The 19,511-nt window shown below is 40.5% G+C and overlaps 1 protein-coding gene across 12 annotated transcripts in view; it reads left to right on the forward strand.

Annotated features, from left to right (window-relative positions):
- The first annotated feature begins 3,341 nt into the window (after window positions 1–3,341).
- LOC106571522 (protein broad-minded) overlaps window positions 3,342–19,511 on the forward strand; it is a 32,412-nt gene continuing 16,242 nt past the window's right edge. Inside the window, exons 1-11 of one of the 12 annotated variants that reach the window (XR_006759167.1) lie at window positions 3,343–3,809; window positions 4,256–4,423; window positions 4,527–4,622; window positions 5,004–5,815; window positions 7,121–7,205; window positions 7,319–7,800; window positions 7,897–8,036; window positions 8,157–8,216; window positions 8,645–8,742; window positions 10,590–10,679; window positions 11,387–11,510. Coding sequence is in view for 4 of the 12 variants with exons in the window: in XM_045695685.1 (XP_045551641.1) it covers window positions 16,831–16,908 (78 nt within the window). In the remaining 8 variants the exon portion in view is untranslated. Of the gene's footprint in view, window positions 3,810–4,255; window positions 4,424–4,526; window positions 4,623–5,003; window positions 5,816–7,120; window positions 7,206–7,318; window positions 7,801–7,896; window positions 8,217–8,644; window positions 8,768–10,293; window positions 10,430–10,589; window positions 10,680–11,386; window positions 11,511–16,554; window positions 16,909–19,511 lie in introns of those variants that run through there. The other 11 variants (XR_006759172.1, XR_006759165.1, XR_006759166.1 and 8 more) reach the window with 11 other exon arrangements.

The following is a 19,511-nucleotide window of genomic DNA, read 5'->3' on the forward strand; positions in this document are numbered from 1 at the left end:
TCATATCAAAATGTATTCTCAAGTATACTGTAAATTGTTGTCAAAACAACTGGCTTTACATAGGAACGCCAGTTAAACACATCAAAGACCACAGTTCCTCAAATAAACATCTCAAATCACTGCAAAAAAGATCTCCATCACCTCACATTTCTGTGCATTTCAAAGACGTCATCAACATAATTTGGGAGCTACACTCCTGGAGATTATTTAGTATTACATTCTCTGAATAAATATAGATTTTTAAGATACAATTATTACACACACTCATTCACTCACTAGTGTAATATCATCTGTTTGATGCCTGTATTAGCTAGGCATAACTTTGTTGTCATGAGTTCAGTGACTGGAGTTCAGTTTTCTGTGTGAAGGAGACCTTAAAGCATGAGATTGTGAGCATACATGAGCAAAAAACCCAAATCCATTCTGGCATTGACTGCACAAGTCCAAACTAGAAAAAATAACACAAACAAGGGTAATGGTTAGCCTATAGTTTAAAATGGACTATGGACTACTGAATGTCTATCTGTCACCCCTTCCAAACCCAATTTGAATCAGCACTGATCTGTGTACCAACAGTTTATGGGGACAATAGCCTGTGGTCCTGTGTGAGATGCCCAGGGTGGAAATGGCATGACAGGCATAAACATCTGACTCTGGTACTAGCGAGCAACCTGCTGATGCTCCATGGGGCGCCACTTTGAAAGGTACCAGACTTTGCACAAAGATTCCCTGATGACCATATTCATGGTACAGAGCACAGAAAAAGTTATCAAGGTAAGCCCGAGAAAAAAGAAAAGAATCACAAGCATTTATTACAACAAATAAGTAGGATGACAAGATCACAATGCATTTAACAACATGCACATCAAGGATAATCAGGGTGTGTGTGAGTAGTATCTGACCGTAGAACGTGAGAGAACAGCTTTGCTTGGAGAGGGTCTATAACATGCCCCAGAAGAGATGTTCACCACTACTCCCCGTCTCCTCTCTACCATGCCAAGTAGAACCAGGCGTGTCATCAGTGTGGTGGCAGCAATGTGTGTTGAGTACGTTCCACAACTGGTCTTCAGGCAGGCCAGTCAAGTTTGGTGAGTTGCCAAAGCAGTCACTCACACAGTTGACCAGAAAGCCTATATTTTTGGCCCCTCAAGGCGTCTTCGACAGGCTTGCAACCTGTGTCGCTCTGACTGAAGTTAGCCACAAGCACCATGGTGTTCAACCTTCCCAAGTTCTCTCACGTCACCCCGCTCCTCCGCTCTCTCCACTGGCTTCCAGTCGAAGCTCGCATCCGCTACAAGACCATGGTGCTTGCCTACGGAGCTGTGAGGGGAACGGCACCTCCGTACCTTCAGGCTCTGATCAGGCCCTACACCCAAACAAGGGCACTGCGTTCATCCACCTCTGGCCTGCTCGCCTCCCTACCTCTGAGGAAGCACAGTTCCCGCTCAGCCCAGTCAAAACTGTTCGCTGCTCTGGCACCCCAATGGTGGAACAAGCTCCCTCACGACGCCAGGACAGCGGAGTCAATCACCACCTTCCGGAGACACCTGAAACCCCAGCTCTTTAAGGAATACCTGGGATAGGATAAAGTAATCCTTCTAACCCCCCCTTAAAAGATTTAGATGCACTATTGTAAAGTGGTTGTTCCACTGGATATTATAAGGTGAATGCACCAATTTGTAAGTCGCTCTGGATAAGAGCGTCTGCTAAATGACTTAAATGTAAATGTAAATTGTATCCACTCCGGGAGTCTCAGAGATGGCCTTGGCTGTGTCACTGACACTGTACCTTACCATAAATGACACCCCATTCACCAAAACGGTGGCTAAGGCGCATGCTTTGCGTCAGTCGAGGAAGGAAATGCACCCTGACCAAGCTGTAGCAGTCCCACACCTTTGCTGGCTGTACACAGAGCACCCACAACGGCTAGGGTTTCCACAAATGAAGTGCATGACCGAGCAATTTCTCTGTACAAAAGCTCAAAACTGTCAACACCAGCTACAGGTTGGTAATTAGCTAAACTGAAGCAAGCTACAAACAATGTTTCCTAATCTTAGCCAATCTGTACTACTTGGATACCTCAATAAAGGAGCTAACGGTTTTCCGACTATATACTTTACTTGATGCTTAAAGTTAAATTGTGCATAGTATTTTGTAATCTAGCTACACAGCAGTTCTGACAGACGCAATATTGAGCTAGTTTGCCAAAGATGGTCGTTTACCATGCTTAAATCAAATCAAATCAAATCAAATGTATTTATATAGCCCTTCTTACATCAGCTGATATCTCAAAGTGCTGTACAGAAACCCAGCCTAAAACCCCAAACAGCAAGCAATGCAGGTGTAGAAGCATGGTGGCTAGGAAAAACTCCCTAGAAAGGCCAAAACCTAGGAAGAAACCTAGAGGAACCAGGCTATGGGGGGTGGCCAGTCCTCTTCTGGCTGTGCCGGGTGGAGATTATAACAGAACATGGCCAAGATGTTCAAATGTTCATAAATGACCAGCATGGTCAAATAATAATAATCACAGTAGTTGTCGAGGGTGCAACAAGTCAGCACCTCGAGTAAATGTCAGTTGGCTTTTCATAGCCGATCATTGAGAGTATCTCTATCGCTCCTGCTGTCTCTAGAGAGTTGAAAACAGCAGGTCTGGGACAGGTAGCACGTCCGGTGAACAGGTCAGGGTTCCATAGCCGCAGGCAGAACAGTTGAAACGGAGTGGCTCTCCCATAGACACCAATGCAATAGCAGCTGGGTCTAGTGTACTTAATTCATTGACCTTCATTGTACCAGAAAGAAACTGTGTGTTGTGTCTTGCTTTCTCTTCCGTCTCTGGTTTGGCCAGAGTTTCTAAACCCAGAGGCGCAACATCGCAAGCTTTCCGGGGATGCTTGTGATATAGACCAAACAGACCAGGCCTGGGCTTCGGGTTTGAGAAGTCAATTTTATTTATGTATTTATTTAAACTAGTTAAGAACAAATTCTTATTTACAATGAAGGCCTACCCCGACCAAACCCTAACCCAGACAACGCTGGGCCAATTGTGCGCCGCCCTACGCAACTAAGCGCAATCATAACCGGTTGTGATACAGCCTGGAATCTAACCAGGGCCTGTAATGACACCTCTAGCACCCAGATGCACCACTCTGGAGCCCAAATGAGAGTCTACAATTATTCCATAGTTGTTCATTTTCTCGAAATCAAAAATTTGTGCCAATGTCTTAAGTAGTTAAACGTTATTACAACAACCTCATGAAAGTGACAAACAGATACGTTGTCATTTTCGTCACAAACAACTTTATATCGATGGAGCGCCTTTGATTTGACGGCTTGCACATGGGCAGTTCTGCTTGAGATGACCGTTAGACCCGATTACGTGTTTTTACGTATGAGTTTAGCTAGCCAACGCCTTCATGGCCTCGCCTACACGTATGGTTTGAGATTTCGATTAGAGAAGCAGTTTAAGACTGGCCCATTTTTGCCTGTCTTCATACTGTTCTGTCTTTGATTTGTCTTTTGACAGACTTTCCTTTCCCGGAAGAGAGTGTAAACATCGGGGACCACGTGACATCTAACGGACAGGGATTTAAAGGCACAGGAAAAAGCATATTGCATGAAAACTTTGGTTAAAAATAACAGGAGTAGCTGGAATTTGTTTATCATAATTGTCAGTGTTAACAAACAAAAACATATGGTGTTTGTTTGCACCCCTTTTCCAAAGTACTGTTACATGTTTCCATGTTTCTGCAGGAGGTTGGAAATTGTTGCTAACGATACTGCACAACTATATTGGCGAAATGAGCAGTACGGTATGGAAGTCGTACACTGTTTATTACAATGTGATACATTTGCAATGGTTTTGCGAAAATGTTTAACCAAGGTCTGTCATGCAAAGGACGTTATCTCCTTACCTTCGTTTCTAGCAAGCTAACGTTAGCTACCATGTAAACAAACACAACGTCAACTAGCTACAGTAACGTTACGTGGCAAGACAATGCATGCCCGGGTTTTAATACAATGGCATCGCTTGTCTAGCTATATTTGTTATATTTTTAAATGTTTTCTTCTTAAAAATGCACTGTTGGTTAAGGGCTTGTAAGTAAGCATTTCACTGTAAGGTCTGCACTTGTTGTATTAGGCGCATGTGTCAAATACCATTTGATTTGATTTTAGTTGTTACATTAAAGTAGCACTGTAGCTAGCGAGCAAACTGAGTTGCCACTGGATAATCTCCATTCTGTGGATATTTCTGCAGAGAAGAATGAATCAACATTAGGACCATGTCTCAGATCTCAGCTGAGGAGTCTGAACTTCAGTCTGTTGAGGCAACTGCTAAAAAGCATCAAGACAGAATCTCAGGTGCATCTACCAATTTAATGTGCAGAGGAAATATTGCTTAATCTGGAGATGGACAAGACCTTCTGTAAGTATGCAGAATTTAATACATTCTCATTTGCTACAATCAAATCTGTAGTAAATTATATCCATTATTATCTAACGCTTGTTTAATATCGTCTCTTTTTCAGTTATGGCAGCCCCTCGCACCTCTCTGGTTCAGAGGGGTTGGGTTAAATGCAGAAGACATATTTCAGTTGAATGCATTCAGTTGTACAACTGACTAGGTATCCCCCTTTCCCTTACTGTAGACTAGATCTTTCATTGTATTTACCTGTCTCATTTACTTTGTGTAAAATTCCATCAGGTAACAATAATGTAAATTCATGATAAGTGCCTAAATGTCCTTTTACCTACTGTACTTTGTTTCTGTGTTTATTAATACATGTGTATAGATGACCTAATGTACCTAACTGTTACCAATAATGTAGATAATGTAATGTACATGACGCAAAAGGAACCACTGTACCATGTCTGACTATGTTTGTTGCTCTACCTGAGTGGTCCACATTGTGGTAAAAACAAATCTGTAATATGTGTTGTAAATTATTGTATCATTGTGGAATGACACTTAAATACATTTCTAACCTCTACTTTGTCATTTATAGATACAAGCAAATGATGCAGACACTGAAGAACACGGCGATGGTAGTTGTTGAACCATTGATGAATACATTTGAAGAGGACCAACTGAGAAAGGAGGAGATGCACAGGAAGAGCCAACATCATCAGTCAAACAGCCATTACACAGACAACTGCTCCGACAGTAATTCTTCCTTCAATCAGGTACCATGTTAAATAAATAGCCTACAAGTCACTCTTGCAAAGTGAGGATCCACCCAACTATCCATTGAATGGCTTTTTATACACTAACGGACCAGTATCATTATGCTGTATAAACATATATTTTGTTGATCTGGATAAGTAATACTAATACACTTGTAAATCATTACATTATAGGCTTAAGTTGTTTGTGTTGCCTCTGAGTTGAGTTTGCAATCAGTGTCATATATGCTGTTTAATTATAACTCACGAGCACAAAAAAGTGAATGTACAGTAATTACACATTAACTACAGTTGCAAATGTTTCCTTAGGGTTTACTTATTTATCAAACAATAGCAGCTGCAAGTACTTGCTGAAAGGTTGGACCCTAGTAGGCCTAAAGAGTTAAAAGGATTTCAATATGATTTCTATTCGGTATAATTTGCTAGATTATTACTAGATTGGTAAAAATGTTATTAATTGCGTCCAATGTTGTGTGGTCTCTGAGAGTGACAGTGATGTTGTGTGCAAGTGCACTGGGAGGCCATGCAGGGTCTGTGTGGTGCATAGCCCTCGGATGTGCTGAGCTGTGGGAGTTGGAGCAGCCTGCGTAGGAACCTCTCAGCTGCACTGGCTGACCCAGACCCTGACCTCAGTGTAAGTCACTGAAAAATGCTCACACAAAAGTTGGCACTTATGAGTGGAGATAACATGCTCTCAGCGAAATGCCTTTCTTATGTAACTTAGAAAGTAATATTAATGTACTACTCAAAGGAATGCAGTCATCCTGGTTTTGCTTATACAACAAAATGTTAAAAGGTAAAGAACTGGACAGCTTAGTTTGGCAACTGAAGATGTCTGATAGATTAACTCAAAGTAAAGTAGGCCATCTTCATACGGTATTAAACATTGGCAACAAGGCTTGTAGGCATCCTTAGAGTAGACATTTAACATCTCTGTCTTTATACTAGGTCTTTAAAACCCCCTAGAGTCAATTTCCGCACCCCGCGGAAATCAAATTAAAAAAAATCACCATAAAAATCTGTCTATTTAAGCTAAAGATATCTGTTTTTTTGCATTGGATCTACAGCATCCGCCGATGTCACACTTCCGCATCTGCGGTGAAAGGTTACAGAGCTAGGACGGTGTTTGTCAGACCATGAGACATCCCATCTGTGGTGAAAGGTTACAGAGCTAGGACGGTGTTTGTCAGACAATGAGACATCCCAAAAATCAGTCTTCTCACAAAATCGTCTGTAGCGTCCAAACAGTTTGGTTTACACAATAATATGGAAAGGTGAGACTCTCACGAACAAATACATGTCGGTTGTTTTGCTCTAGGATGCCCACAGACCTCACAAGACTTGTCTGAAGGTCCCCTGGTACTATTTGAAAAAATGGATGGAAGTATGTATGGAGACTGTTAAGTGCCAAAAATAAGGGTTTAAATACATGTAAAAAAAAAAAATAATCCTGATCTTTCTTATATTTCTCAGATATAGGACAGACACTTCAGAACAAACTTCCTTTTTTATTTTATTTTTGGAACTATCTGTTCTTCCATGTAGTGAAATCTGTTATTCAAGGCGTTTGTATGGGCAAATAGCAGTAAGGCCGAATAAAAATGTTAATCAAATACTTTTTTTATAATATTTTTGATATTTCAAGGGGTCTTAAAATTCAAAATCAAATAGCAAAATTATCTTACGTATGACCTTCTTAAAACAATTCCATAGTAAACCTTAGTAAAACCCCTTCCCCCAGCTTAGACAGGGCTTAGAATGTAATGGGCTAAATAGAATAGGATACTCTAATATGGGAATTCACCCCCTAGGGATTCTGTGTACTCTGTTTTGCAAACAACTTTCGTTTTTTATTGGTCTGATGTACATTTGTCACGCAGTGAAATTGCAGAAATTCACACCTGCATGAGTCTTATAGTTTTGTTTATCCTTTATTCAGGGTAAGGTCCTGTGCTTTTTATCAAAAACATTCTCTTCTCCACTGAATGTAACAAGGGAGACACAAGAGAGATACAACAGTTTAGGTAATTCATTAGTTTTCCCCTATATGTTTCTGAAATGTCTTGTTTCTTTTTCTATTCAAAGTCTGATGTGGATAATGATGTGAATAATGTATATTTTGCCTTCTGACAAATAGCTAAAAGTCTGGAGTCTGACTTCATGTACCTTAAACTGGGGCTCCCGAATGGCGCAGCGGTCTAAGGCACTGCATCGGTGCTTGAGGCGTCACTACAGACACCCTGGTACGATTCCAGGCTGTATCACAACGGGCCGTGATTGGGAGTTCCATAGGGCGGTGCACAATTGGCCCAGATTCGTCTGGGTTAGGCCCGTATAGGCCGTCATTGTAAACAAGAATTTGTTCTTCACTGACTTGCCTAGTTAAATAAAGGTAAAAAATAAATTAACTGACTGGATCGGTTGGGATTGATGTAAACAGACCGGACATTACCCGTCTTCTAAAACAAGAATGCACCCTCTGTAATGTGATACTTGCATGGCAGTTATACCCATATGAATATGATATAGTTTTTATTGACATTTATTTTTCCACCAGATGAGACTAACGAATGATTTTCAGAAGGAAGTGACAACCTTTTGGATTCGCCACCCAGAAAAGTGAGATGTTCTATTTTACAGTATATTCAGTGATCAGCACTTGCAAAGTAATAGTTTAGTCTAAAATGTAATTTGGTATCTTCTTTGTCTCACTAGGTACATGGAGGAGATAATAGAGTACTTTCTCCTTCCTGTCCTTACACTCTGAACATGGCTTAGGCACACAAGGGTCAGAGAAAGCCTTGCACCTCATTGCCTTACTGGATATCAAAGCCACATAGTTTAAGAAGTGGATGGTGAGCACAATATTAACCTTGCTTCTCTAAACACTACAAGAAACCAATCCCCCCCACCCATAAGTAGTCTAACCAATTGTCGGTGCTGAGTGAAGATGATGTCAGTCCTGTCTCTTCAAGCACGGTTACTACAGCAGGACCGTGGTCTACAGGCTTCTGGAGATGAAGTACAAGTCTCTGGTGAGTGAGTGACAACTAATCTTAATGGTTCTGTTCTGTGGCAGTGAGAGTGGACTGGAAATGAGGGTGGTGGTGAGATTGATGATGAGCTGATGATTGACCATTCCAGGAATCTCAAGGGTCTGTCTCTGATTCTCCTCCTTCGTGATTAGAAAATGAGTTCCCAGCTTGATTAAGATTAAATTCTTTGCCTTTATAGTTATTAAAACCTTGCCATACATGTAATGCTTGCCTTACATTATGACATTGATGGATGATGAAGACATTACACTTGCTATTCATAGTTATATTCTGAGGTAGAGTTCTGGAAAATATATTAACTTAATTCATTTTAACTTAAACAAAGTCATTTCCTGGTCTTCAGTTGCCTTTTTTTCAGTGTTTAAAACATCCCTTTGATGATTGTAATGAGTTCTGTTCTATCCCAGATTGTAGCAGCTCTTCAGCAGTGTGTCTATTGAGTCCTGTGACCCATTCATAGACGAGACAGCTGAGGTCATCTACTCTATCGAGAACCAGCACATCAGTGAGTTCAACTTTAATCTACATGGGTATTTCTCTATTCTATTTCAATTACATTAAAACCAAGATTTACTGTAGCACAACACCAACAATTGACATGTAGGCCAATTTCATATCTAGTTGTTGGAGGTGAAAATGTCTATTTATTTAACCTGTTCTATATCCCTTGAGAACTCGATGCAGGCGCCAGAGGCCACCCCTCACAGCTTGCCTCCATCTCTCCCTATTGACCTAGTTCACACACTTCCTTATCCCACTCTGTGGTGGAGGGTGTTTAGATGCTGAATAAGTCAAGTCTTGTTTAGGTGGACCGTATCAGGAGTTATCAGGCAGCCGCTGGTTTGTTTTCCTCTGTGGTCTTAGTCTGTCCTCCTCTCCAGGCCCAATGGCTCTGCTACTATCTATTGCCAGAGTCGAGGAGTGCTCACATGCACTGATAGAGATGACCACTGTGTATACTGTATAGTCTGGGGAGGAGCTGCATAGTGTTGGTGGGGATGGAGGGAATCACTGACTGGTCAAGCTCAGGTAGTACAGGGCTCTTGAAAAGTCTTGAAAAGCCCAGATTGTCTATGACCATGCAATATGTATACATAATTTAGTCCACGATAAAACAAATGGCTTATGTGTGGACTAGAGCTCACTATAATTTTGCTAAATCACTTGTGGTAGGCGATATCATTCTACGGGGTAATTAAGTAAAGGAGACTCTGGGTTATGGAAATACAGAAAGTATTTAAGAATCCCTTAGGTGTTTTGTCATTTGGTTAGGACTGAACATATTACTTATCCTACGCCTGTATTCTAATTCAGACTAGCTTCTCTATTCTCTCCCATGCTAAATCCATTGAGACACAATTTTTCTCCATACATTGTTTCTCCTGAATACAGTACAAATGTCCACAGCCTCATGTATGACATGGAAGGCCTAGTGAAAAAGAGATGCTTAATGCCTCTCTATGCTGTATAGTTCTCCTTTAAACATAGGTGTTATTCCCTCCCTGCCTGTCTCCTGAGCCCAGATAGCTGTGTTATCGTCAGAGAGGAGGGAGTATTTCTCCGGAACGTGCCTCGTGTTATCTGGCGTAGAGTGAGGTTGCGTTCTTGACCTTGCATTGGATGAGCACAGATAAACTGACCCCATTGTTAGTGATTGCACAAATACTTTTTTTGTCCCTTAAAAATTCGTTACATATTGTACATATTGGAATACGTAACATCAAACACGTTTTTTGTTTTGCAGGACGAAAGATATATACAAAATAGTTGACGTACACATCTGTACACAATTTTGAGCCCCAGTTTTGGCTCGTTAGTGCTACTTTCAAAATTACTGGCTGAAATTATACAAAACCTTTGTAGTGTCAGCACTGCCCGTTGTGTTTTAATTGTTTTAGCACATGCTAAAAGATAGGTTTGTGAAGAAATTGTATGAAATGACATCAGTATGCTATTTGTTACACATCAGTTTTACCTGATCAGATGTTAATTGGGTCTAGACAGCATTTTATATAGTATGTTCCCACTGTTGAATTAGAATCTTGTTTCTGTTCAGGCATTGCTAAAAGTACTCTACACTGCCAAAAAGCTGGAATACACTTATTTTGTTCACTCATTACGTGTGCTAGGAAGGCTTCTCATGTACATTAATGGGAGAAAGCTCCTTCCCATCAAAGTGGGGAAATGCAAAGGTATGAGCAGAAATAAAATGTTTTTTTAAACAGTTGTCTTATCTTTTTAGATAGTTTGACAGTTATTTCACAGAAGTCCTTGAGGTACAGCTGTTGCAATCCATTATTCTAGGTTGCCACCCTAACTGTCTGATCAATTTGTAATTTTCCTGTCTTACAGATCCAGTCAGTCTGACAGACCTGGTTGTCATTCTGATTAGCATCATGTACCAGCACCCCAAGCCTCCTCACAGTGACTCGTTACCTGCAGGTGTGGTTCACGTTGCCTCTCCCATCCCTTGACTCACTACAAAGCCTTTATTTACACATGCTGCCCAGCTTCCGATTAAGATTATTAATTAACTATGAAAGAAGGTGTAACGGATACTGTAGTATGTGTCTTAGTTTTTATGACAGCCCTTTATCTCGATATAGTGTTCTAGAGTACACCCACTTTAATTCTGTCAGACCTTTTGTCTCGACTCTAGAGAACACTGTGATACTCACTGAGATGAGACGTAACAAAATCACTGAGATTCACTGGCGTGCCATAACCTTGTATTGAGCCATTAAACATTGTCTCAGTTGGTGACAGCAACGCCTCTTTTATTTCCCCTTCACTTTCTTGACCAACACTACACTATCTTTATTCCAGTCACCAGATCAATAATAATGTACCTTCCCTGTCTCACAGGATATCCTTTGTCTGTGCTTCGTCACTAACTAGTTTACAGCTAAAAACAGCCATATCGTTCGTTATCTTTGTTCAGATAATGATAACTGTTACTTAGGAATTTACGCTGTAGAATTTATGCTGCAATACTACACTGCAGAAACTGAACTGACCCCTGTGGATGTGTGTGTAATCTGTTGATGGTATGTCAAGAGTTACATATGCACTGTATGAGTTGTCTGTGTCATTTTGTATTCATTCCGCAATGTGCCCAAAGCCATTTCAATTCGCTTTGTGTGTCACAGGCCAAATTAAACTCCCCAGAAACTGCACTCATATAGCAGACACTCTCGCAAGAATTGCCACCACGGAGTGAGGATTGTCGCTTTTCTTATATGAAAGAAATCTAGTTTCTGCCGAGAGTGAAGGGTAAGTTAAAACTGACTTTATACAGTACACAAGGTGCTTATTTATTATTATGAATATTACACTTTCAGCATACTAAGTATAAGAAGAAAGTATGTAGAAGTTCTTTCTCGTGTACTTACAGATTACAAATAGGAAATTGGCTTGTTAAAGGTCAACTGCAGCTGTTTTTTTTAAATCTCAATACCAAATCATTTCTGGGTAACAATTAAGTACCTTACTGTGATTCTCAGCAAGAGCAATTTCTCAAGCAAGTGTTTTGATAGGACTGTCTGGGAGTGGTCTGAGTGTGGAGCAGAAAACTGAAGTCTAGCTGTTATTGAAATGGATCACTAGCCACTTTAATAATGTTCCATATCTAACATTACTCATCTCATATGTATAAACCGCACTCCACACTATTCTACGGTATCTTAGTCACTTTTAGTCTTAGTCAACACAATTGTGTTGACATATTGCATCTCCCATTTCATATGTATATACTGTATTGTATTCTATACTACACCACTGACTGTTAAACAGCCATCTCCAGTACATCAGAGGCTGCTGCCTATAGACATAAATTAGCAATCACTGGCCACTTTAATAATATCTCCGTATCTTGCATTACTCATCTCTTATGTGTAAACTGTACTCTATACTATTCTACGGTATCTTAGTCATTTTAATTGTTTGTAAATATTGCTTCACCCATCTCATATGTATATACTTTACTCTATACTATGCCACCTATATCTTAGTCCAATGCCGCTCCGACATGTATGTATATATATTCTTAATTCATTCCTTATTTAGATTTACGTGTATTTTGGGTATATGTTGTGAAACTGTTAGATATCACTTGTTAGATATTACTGCACTGTCGGAGCTAGAAGCACAAGCATTTTGCTACACCCGCAATAACATCTGCTAAACACGTGTACAGTGAGGGGGGAAAAAGTATTTGATCCCCTGCTGATTTTGTACGTTTGCCCACTGACAAAGAAATGATCAGTCTATCATTTTAATGGTAGGTTTATTTGAACAGTGAGAGACAGAATAACAACAAAAAAATCCAGAAAAACGCATGTCAAAAATGTTATAAATTGATTTGCATTTTAATGAGGGAAATAAGAATTTGACCCCTCTGCAAAACATGACTTAGTACTTGGTGGCAAAACCCTTGTTGGCAATCACAGAGGTCAGACGTTTCTTGTAGTTGGCCACCAGGTTTGCACACATCTCAGGGGGGATTTTGTCCCACTCCTCTTTGCAGATCTTCTCCAAGTCATTAAGGTTTCGAGGCTGACGTTTGGTAACTCGAACCTTCAGCTCCCTCCACAGATTTTCTATGGGATAAAGGTCCGGAGACTGGCTAGGCCACTCCAGGACCTTAATGTGCTTCTTCTTGAGCCACTCCTTTGTTGTCTTGGTTGTGTGTTTTGGGTCATTGTCATGCTGGAATACCCATCCATGACCCATTTTCAATGCCCTGGCTGAGGGAAGGAGGTTCTCACCCAAGATTTGACGGTAAATGGCCCCGTCCATTGTCCCTTTGATGCGGTGAAGTTGTCCTGTCCCCTTAGCAGAAAAACACCCCCAAAGCATAATGTTTCCACCTCCATGTTTGACGGTGGGGATGGTGTTCTTGGGGTCATAGGCAGCATTCCTCCTCCTCCAAACACGGCGAGTTGAGTTGATGCCAAAGAGCTCCATTTTGGTCTCATCTGACCACAACACTTTCACCCTGTTGTCCTCTGAATCATTCAGATGTTCATTGGCAAACTTCAGACGGGCATGTATATGTGCTTGCGGGCGCTGCAGGATTTCAGTCCTTCACGGCGTAGTGTTTTACCAATTGTTTTCTTGGTGACTATGGTCCCAGCTGCCTTGAGATCATTGACAAGATCCTCCCGTGTAGTTCTGGGCTGATTCCTCACTGTTCTCATGATTATTGCAACTCCACGAGGTGAGATCTTGCATGGAGCCCCAGGCCGAGGGAGATTGACAGTTCTTTTGTGTTTCTTCCATTTGAGAATAATCACACCAACTGTTGTCACCTTCTGACCAAGCTGCTTGGAGATGGTCTTGTAGCCCATTCCAGCCTTGTGTAGGTCTACAATCTTGTCCCTGACGTCCTTGGAGAGCTCTTTGGTCTTGGCCATGGTGGAGAGTTTGGAATCTGATTGATTGATTGCTTCTGTGGACAGGTGTCTTTTATACAGGTAACAAACTGAGATTAGGAGCACTCCCTTTAAGAGTGTGCGCCTAATCTCAGCTCGTTACCTGTATAAAAGACACCTGGGAGCCAGAAATCTTTCTGATTGAGAGGGGGTCAAATACTTATTTCCCTCATTAAAATGCAAATCAATTTATAACATTTTTGACATGCGTTTTTCTTGATTTTTTTGTTGTTATTCTGTCTCTCACTGTTCAAATAAACCTACAATTAAAATTATAGACTGATCACGTCTTTGTCAGTGGGCAAACGTACAAAATCAGCAGGGGATCAAATACTTTTTTCCCTCACTGTATGTCAACAAATACAATTTGATTAGATTTATTGGCAGAGAGGTTTGGAACTTTTTTTCTTATTGGTCTATTATGTAATTTACAACCTGTTGATGTCACCAGGCAGGCCATACTCTATCCCACCATAACAGGCAGAAATTTCAACACTCTTTTCAAACAGCTCTTCTAATTGTCTCACGTCAGGTGACGTCACTCCTACCCAACGCTCGTCCCTTAACCGATCTGTCTTGTATGATGTGGAACTCCTCTCTAAAAATCGAGATTTTGCTCATCCATTTAACACTAGTTCCTTGTTTATTTAACCTTTATTTAACTAGGCAAGTGTGATACAGCCCGGGATCGAACCCGGGTCTGTAGTGACTCGTCTAGCACTGTGATGCAGTGCCTTAGAAATTTAGCATCCAATCAGGATCCAATTTAGAAAATCATCAAAACATTTACAAATATTCTGAAAATCTGTGTAAATCCCTCCGCTCTCGGAAACTATGATGTACTGGCTACTATGGCAAACCATGCTCGATCAGCTGAGCAAATTTGCTCCAGCTAGCAGGCTAGTGCAAGCTTGTTTGAATGGCCATACGGTAGCTAGTTAGCCAGCTTGTTGAAGTTGTACAGCACCAAAATTATGGGACTGTTCTCAGAAATCAGTATGTACTGCATCTGACTCTGACAGCGGGCACTGTGCCTCGCTATTTTGTAACATTTGGCCAACGCGATAATGTCGCGGAGAGCAGTCAGCTGTGCTGTAGAACTAGGCTCGCCAATCACGGCAGAACAGATATCATGAAAACTGATTTGTGCATTAGCTAGAACTTCACTAAGCTAGCAAATCTTCTTGCCAATTTTCGATTTTCACCAATACTGATACTACCACCACAAAATACCTTACTAGCTAGATGTAGAAATAGGTAGTGAAGACTTGCTCATTAAAAAAAGAGGTTTATAGATTTTGGTAAGATTAACTCAGCATTTTTTGGAGGATGAACGGGGGTTCGGTGGCCAACATTTTCTAATGTTAGGACAGCATTTTGTAGCCAAACTTGTTTTTAGCTATCCCATGAGTGTTTGCAAGTTATCAGTGCAGACAGCCATTGATGTGAGTCAATGCAGCTCTTACACTAAAAGGGCATTGTCATCATTTTCACAGTATTATTTCAACCTCATAGTGTGGAAATATACACAGTACATTTGGAAATTATTCTGACCACTTCACTTTTTCCACATTCCTTATTCTAAAATGCATCAAATAGTTTTTTCCCCCTCATCAATCTACACACAATACCCCATAACAACAAAGCAAAAACAAGGTTTTTAGAAATGTTTGCAAATAAAATAAATGGAAATATTACATTTACATAAGTATTCAGACCCTTTACTCAGTACTTTGTTGAAGCACCTTTGGCAGCGATTACAGCCTCCAGTCTTCTTAGGTATGACGCTACAAGCTTGGCACACCTGTATTTGGGGAGTTTCTCCCATTCTTCTCTGCAGATCCTCTCAATCTCTGTCAGGTTAGATGGGGAGCGTCGCTGCACAGCTATTTTCAGGTCTCTCCAGAGATGTTAGATCGGGTTGAAGTCCGGGCTCCGGCTGGGCCACTCAAGGACATTCAGAGACTTGTCCCGAAGCCACTCCTGCATTGTCTTGGCTGTATGCTAGGGTCATTGTCCTGTTGGAAGGTGAACTTTGACCTCTGGAGCAGGTTTTCATCAAGTATCTCTCTTTACTTTGCTCTGTTCATCTTTCCCTCTATCCTGACTAGTCTCTGAGTCCCTTCCCCTGAAAAACATCCCCACAGCATGATGCTGCCACCACCATGCTTCACTGTAGGGATGTGCCTTTTGGCAAACTCTGAATGGGCTTTCGTGCCTTTTACTGAGGAGTGGCTCCCGTCTGGCAACTCTACTATAAAGGCCTGATTGGTGGAGTGTTGCAAAGATGGTTGTCCTTCTGGAAGGTTCTCCAATCTGCACAGAGGAACTCTGGAGCTCTGTCAGAGTGACATTGGGTTTTTGGTCACTTCCCTGACCAAGGCCATTTTCCACCGATTGCTCAGTTTGGCCGGGCGGCCAGCTCTAGGAAGTGTCTTGGTGGTTCCAAACTTGTTACATTTAAGAATGATGGAGGCCACTGTGTTCTTGGGGACCTTCAATGTTGCAGAAATGTTTTGGTACCCTTCCCCAGATCTGTGCCTCGACACAATCCTGTCTCGGAGCTCTACGGACAATTCCTTCGACCTCCTGGCTTGGTTTTTGCTCTGACATGCACTGTCAACTGTGGGACCTTATATAGACAGGTGTGTGCCATCTCAAGTATAATCAACGGAAACAGGATGCACCTGAGCTCAATTTTGAGTCTCATAACAAAGTGTCTAAATACTTATGTAAATAAGGTATTTCAGTTATTTTCTTTTTAATAAATTCCAAAAAATCTGTTTTCGCTTTGTCATTATGTGGTATTGTGTGCAGATTGATGAGGGGAAAATGTATTTAATACATTTTTGAATAAGGTTGTAACGTAACAAAATGTGGAAAAGTGAAGGGATCTGAATACTCTCCAAATGCAGTGTATAAAAAACAGTGAACTCATGTTTTTGACTGCACTGGGCCTTTAATTCTTGATTGTTGATACCAAAACATCAAAGCTTGTTACTTAAAAGTAAACATTTGAGGTGGATCAGGTAATCAATCAGGCTATTTGATCTGTGATCTTCCAGTTCACCCAGAGGTTCCTGGCTAAAGAGCTGCCATTGTTACAGGAGGCAGAGACATCCCCTGGCGTGAGCGGGGCCTTCATCTTTGTGTGTCAGCAGATGTACAATACATCTGAAGGACTGCAGGTTCTCAGGCTCTATGGCCTGCATGAGTGCATTGCTGCAGCCTGGAAAAAGGTAGTGTTTTCACTCTACCAAAAAGGGAGCAATATTTCCATCATATTACAGTTAAACTAAAGTGCTTTGTTTTGTTGTGAGTTTGGCAATACAAATTGCAGTTATGGGCAGTTCTTTTAGCTAAATCAGACCCAGTCACTCAAAGCATCTGTTCATTGGCTTTGTCGTCAGTAAAAAATAAATATATGCTACCAGTGGTGGGAAAAGTATCACATTTTCATACTTGAGTAAAAGTAAAGATACCTTAATAGAAAATGACTCAAGTACAAGTTAAAGTCACCTAGTAAAGTCTTACTTAAGTAAAAAAAAAAGTATTTAGTTTTAAATATACATAAGTATCAAAAGTATATGTAAATGTTAAAATATACTTAAGTATCAAAAGTAGAAGTATAAATAATTTCCAATTCCTTATATTAAGCAAACCAAACGGCACAATTTTCTTGTCTTTTAAATTTACGGATAGCCATGGGAACACTCCAACAAAACATTTGTGTTTAGTGAGTCCTTCAGATCAGATGCAGTAGGGATGACCAGGAATTTTCTCTTTAAGTGTGTGAATTAGACCATTTTTCTGTCCTGCTAAGCATTCAAAATGTAATGAGTACTTTTGGGTGTCAGGGAAAATGTATGGAGTATTATGTATTATTTTCTTTAGGAATGTAGTGGAGTAAAAGTTGCCAAAAATATAAATATTGAAGTACAGATACCCCAAAAAACGACTTAAGTAGTACTTTAAAGTATTTTTACTTAAGTACTTTACACCACTGTATACTACTATATCAAGTTATCGACCAATAAAAGGTTACATTAGCAAAACTTATGATGGAAAGGAATATTTTAGGATATGTTTATCAGCAGTTTTACTAGTTTGATTACTCTTTGCCAGCTAGCACGTATGATATGCTGTTGCCTATCATGAGCCATCATCTACGCCTTTATCAATATTTATTTTTTATTTCACCTTTATTTAACCAGGTAGGCTAGTTGAGAACAAGTTCTCATTTACAACTGCGACCGTGCCAAGATAAAGCAAAGCAGTTCGACATATACAACAACACAGAGTTACACATGGAATAAACAAACATACATTCAATAATACAGTAGAAAAAGTCTATATACAGTGTGTGCAAATGAGGTAAGATAAGGGAGGTAAGGCAATAAATAGGCCATGGTGGCGAAGTAATTAGAATATACCAATTAAACACTGGAGTGATAGATGTGCAGAAGATGAATGTGCAAGTCGAGATACTGGGGTGCAAAGGAGCAAGATAAATAAATAAATACAGTATGGGGATGAGGTAGTTGGATGGGCTATTTACAGATGGGCTATGTACAGGTGCAGTGATCTGTGAGCTTCTCTGACAGCTGGTGCTTTAAGCTAGTGAGGGAGATATGAGTTTCCAGCTTCAGTGATTTTTGCAGTTCAGTGATTTTTGCAGTTCGTTCCAGTCATTGGCAGCAGAGAGCTGATATGAATTCAACGTAATCCTTAACCTAGGTTCACATATCAAACTCCACCCTACTAGTCTTCTCTCAAACATAACATGTGAATGAAATATTAACTATTTCACTGGGTGTAGAAAAACATCTGAGCAATCCACTTGCTTTCGTCGTCCCTCTAAAATATTCAGAATCATTTTTTGAGAGTTTACCAAAAAACATACTTTAAGATGGATAGGCTGTGTTTTGTTGATCCAAAACCTCCATCATCCATGGTGTCTCACTTCTCAATTACAGCTTCTCAACTGCCTTTGCAATTCCCAGAACAACAGTTTAACTTCACAAACCAAACATCATGAACGTTTGAACAAAAGCATCCCACTAGGTACACCACGTCATTTCAACGTGGATAATTGGGTAATATGTGGTTGAGATGTTGGTCAATTATTAGACCTCAGGATAAGACCCAGATGCAGACAGTTCAATGTATTTATTACAAAAACGGGGCAGGCAAAAGACAGGTCAAGGGCAGACAGAGGTCAGTAATCCAGAGCAAAGTCCAAAAGGTACAGAACAGCAGGCAGGGTCAGGGCAGGCAGAGGTCAGTAATCCAGGGCAGTGTCACAAGGTACATAACGGCAGACAGGCAGAATGGTCAAAACTGGGAAAACGGGAAAGCCGCTGGTACGCTTGACAAGACAAACTGGCAACAGACAAGCAGAGAACACAGGTATAAATACACAGGGGATGGGGCAGATGGACGACACCTGGAGGGGGGTGGAGACAAGCACAAAGACAGGTGAAACAGATCAGGGTGTGACATCAATGAGATGAAAACCTATATTCAATTTCTCCCACTCAAAATGAGGCAAAAGTTAGTTGAATTCGTAATGTGTTAACTATGCTTTCAAACATCTAAAGCACAACCAAATTCCAATGTAAAAACAATGTTAGATGTTTGGATTAGTTGTCACCTAAAAGCGTTATCACTGTGATTTCAGCCATTTAAAAGGACAGCAAAGTTGAAATGGGAATACAAAGATATTTGTTTATTTATACAACAGATGAATGTGTTATCACTGTGCTTCGTCTAATAGCAGAACCAAATTACCTGGATTGCAGTTGAAATTAGATTAAAAGTACATGGTGCAAGTGATCAATGC

This window comes from Salmo salar, chromosome ssa15 (assembly GCF_905237065.1).
Source record: "Salmo salar chromosome ssa15, Ssal_v3.1, whole genome shotgun sequence".
In the NCBI taxonomy this organism is placed as follows: domain Eukaryota; kingdom Metazoa; phylum Chordata; class Actinopteri; order Salmoniformes; family Salmonidae; genus Salmo; species Salmo salar.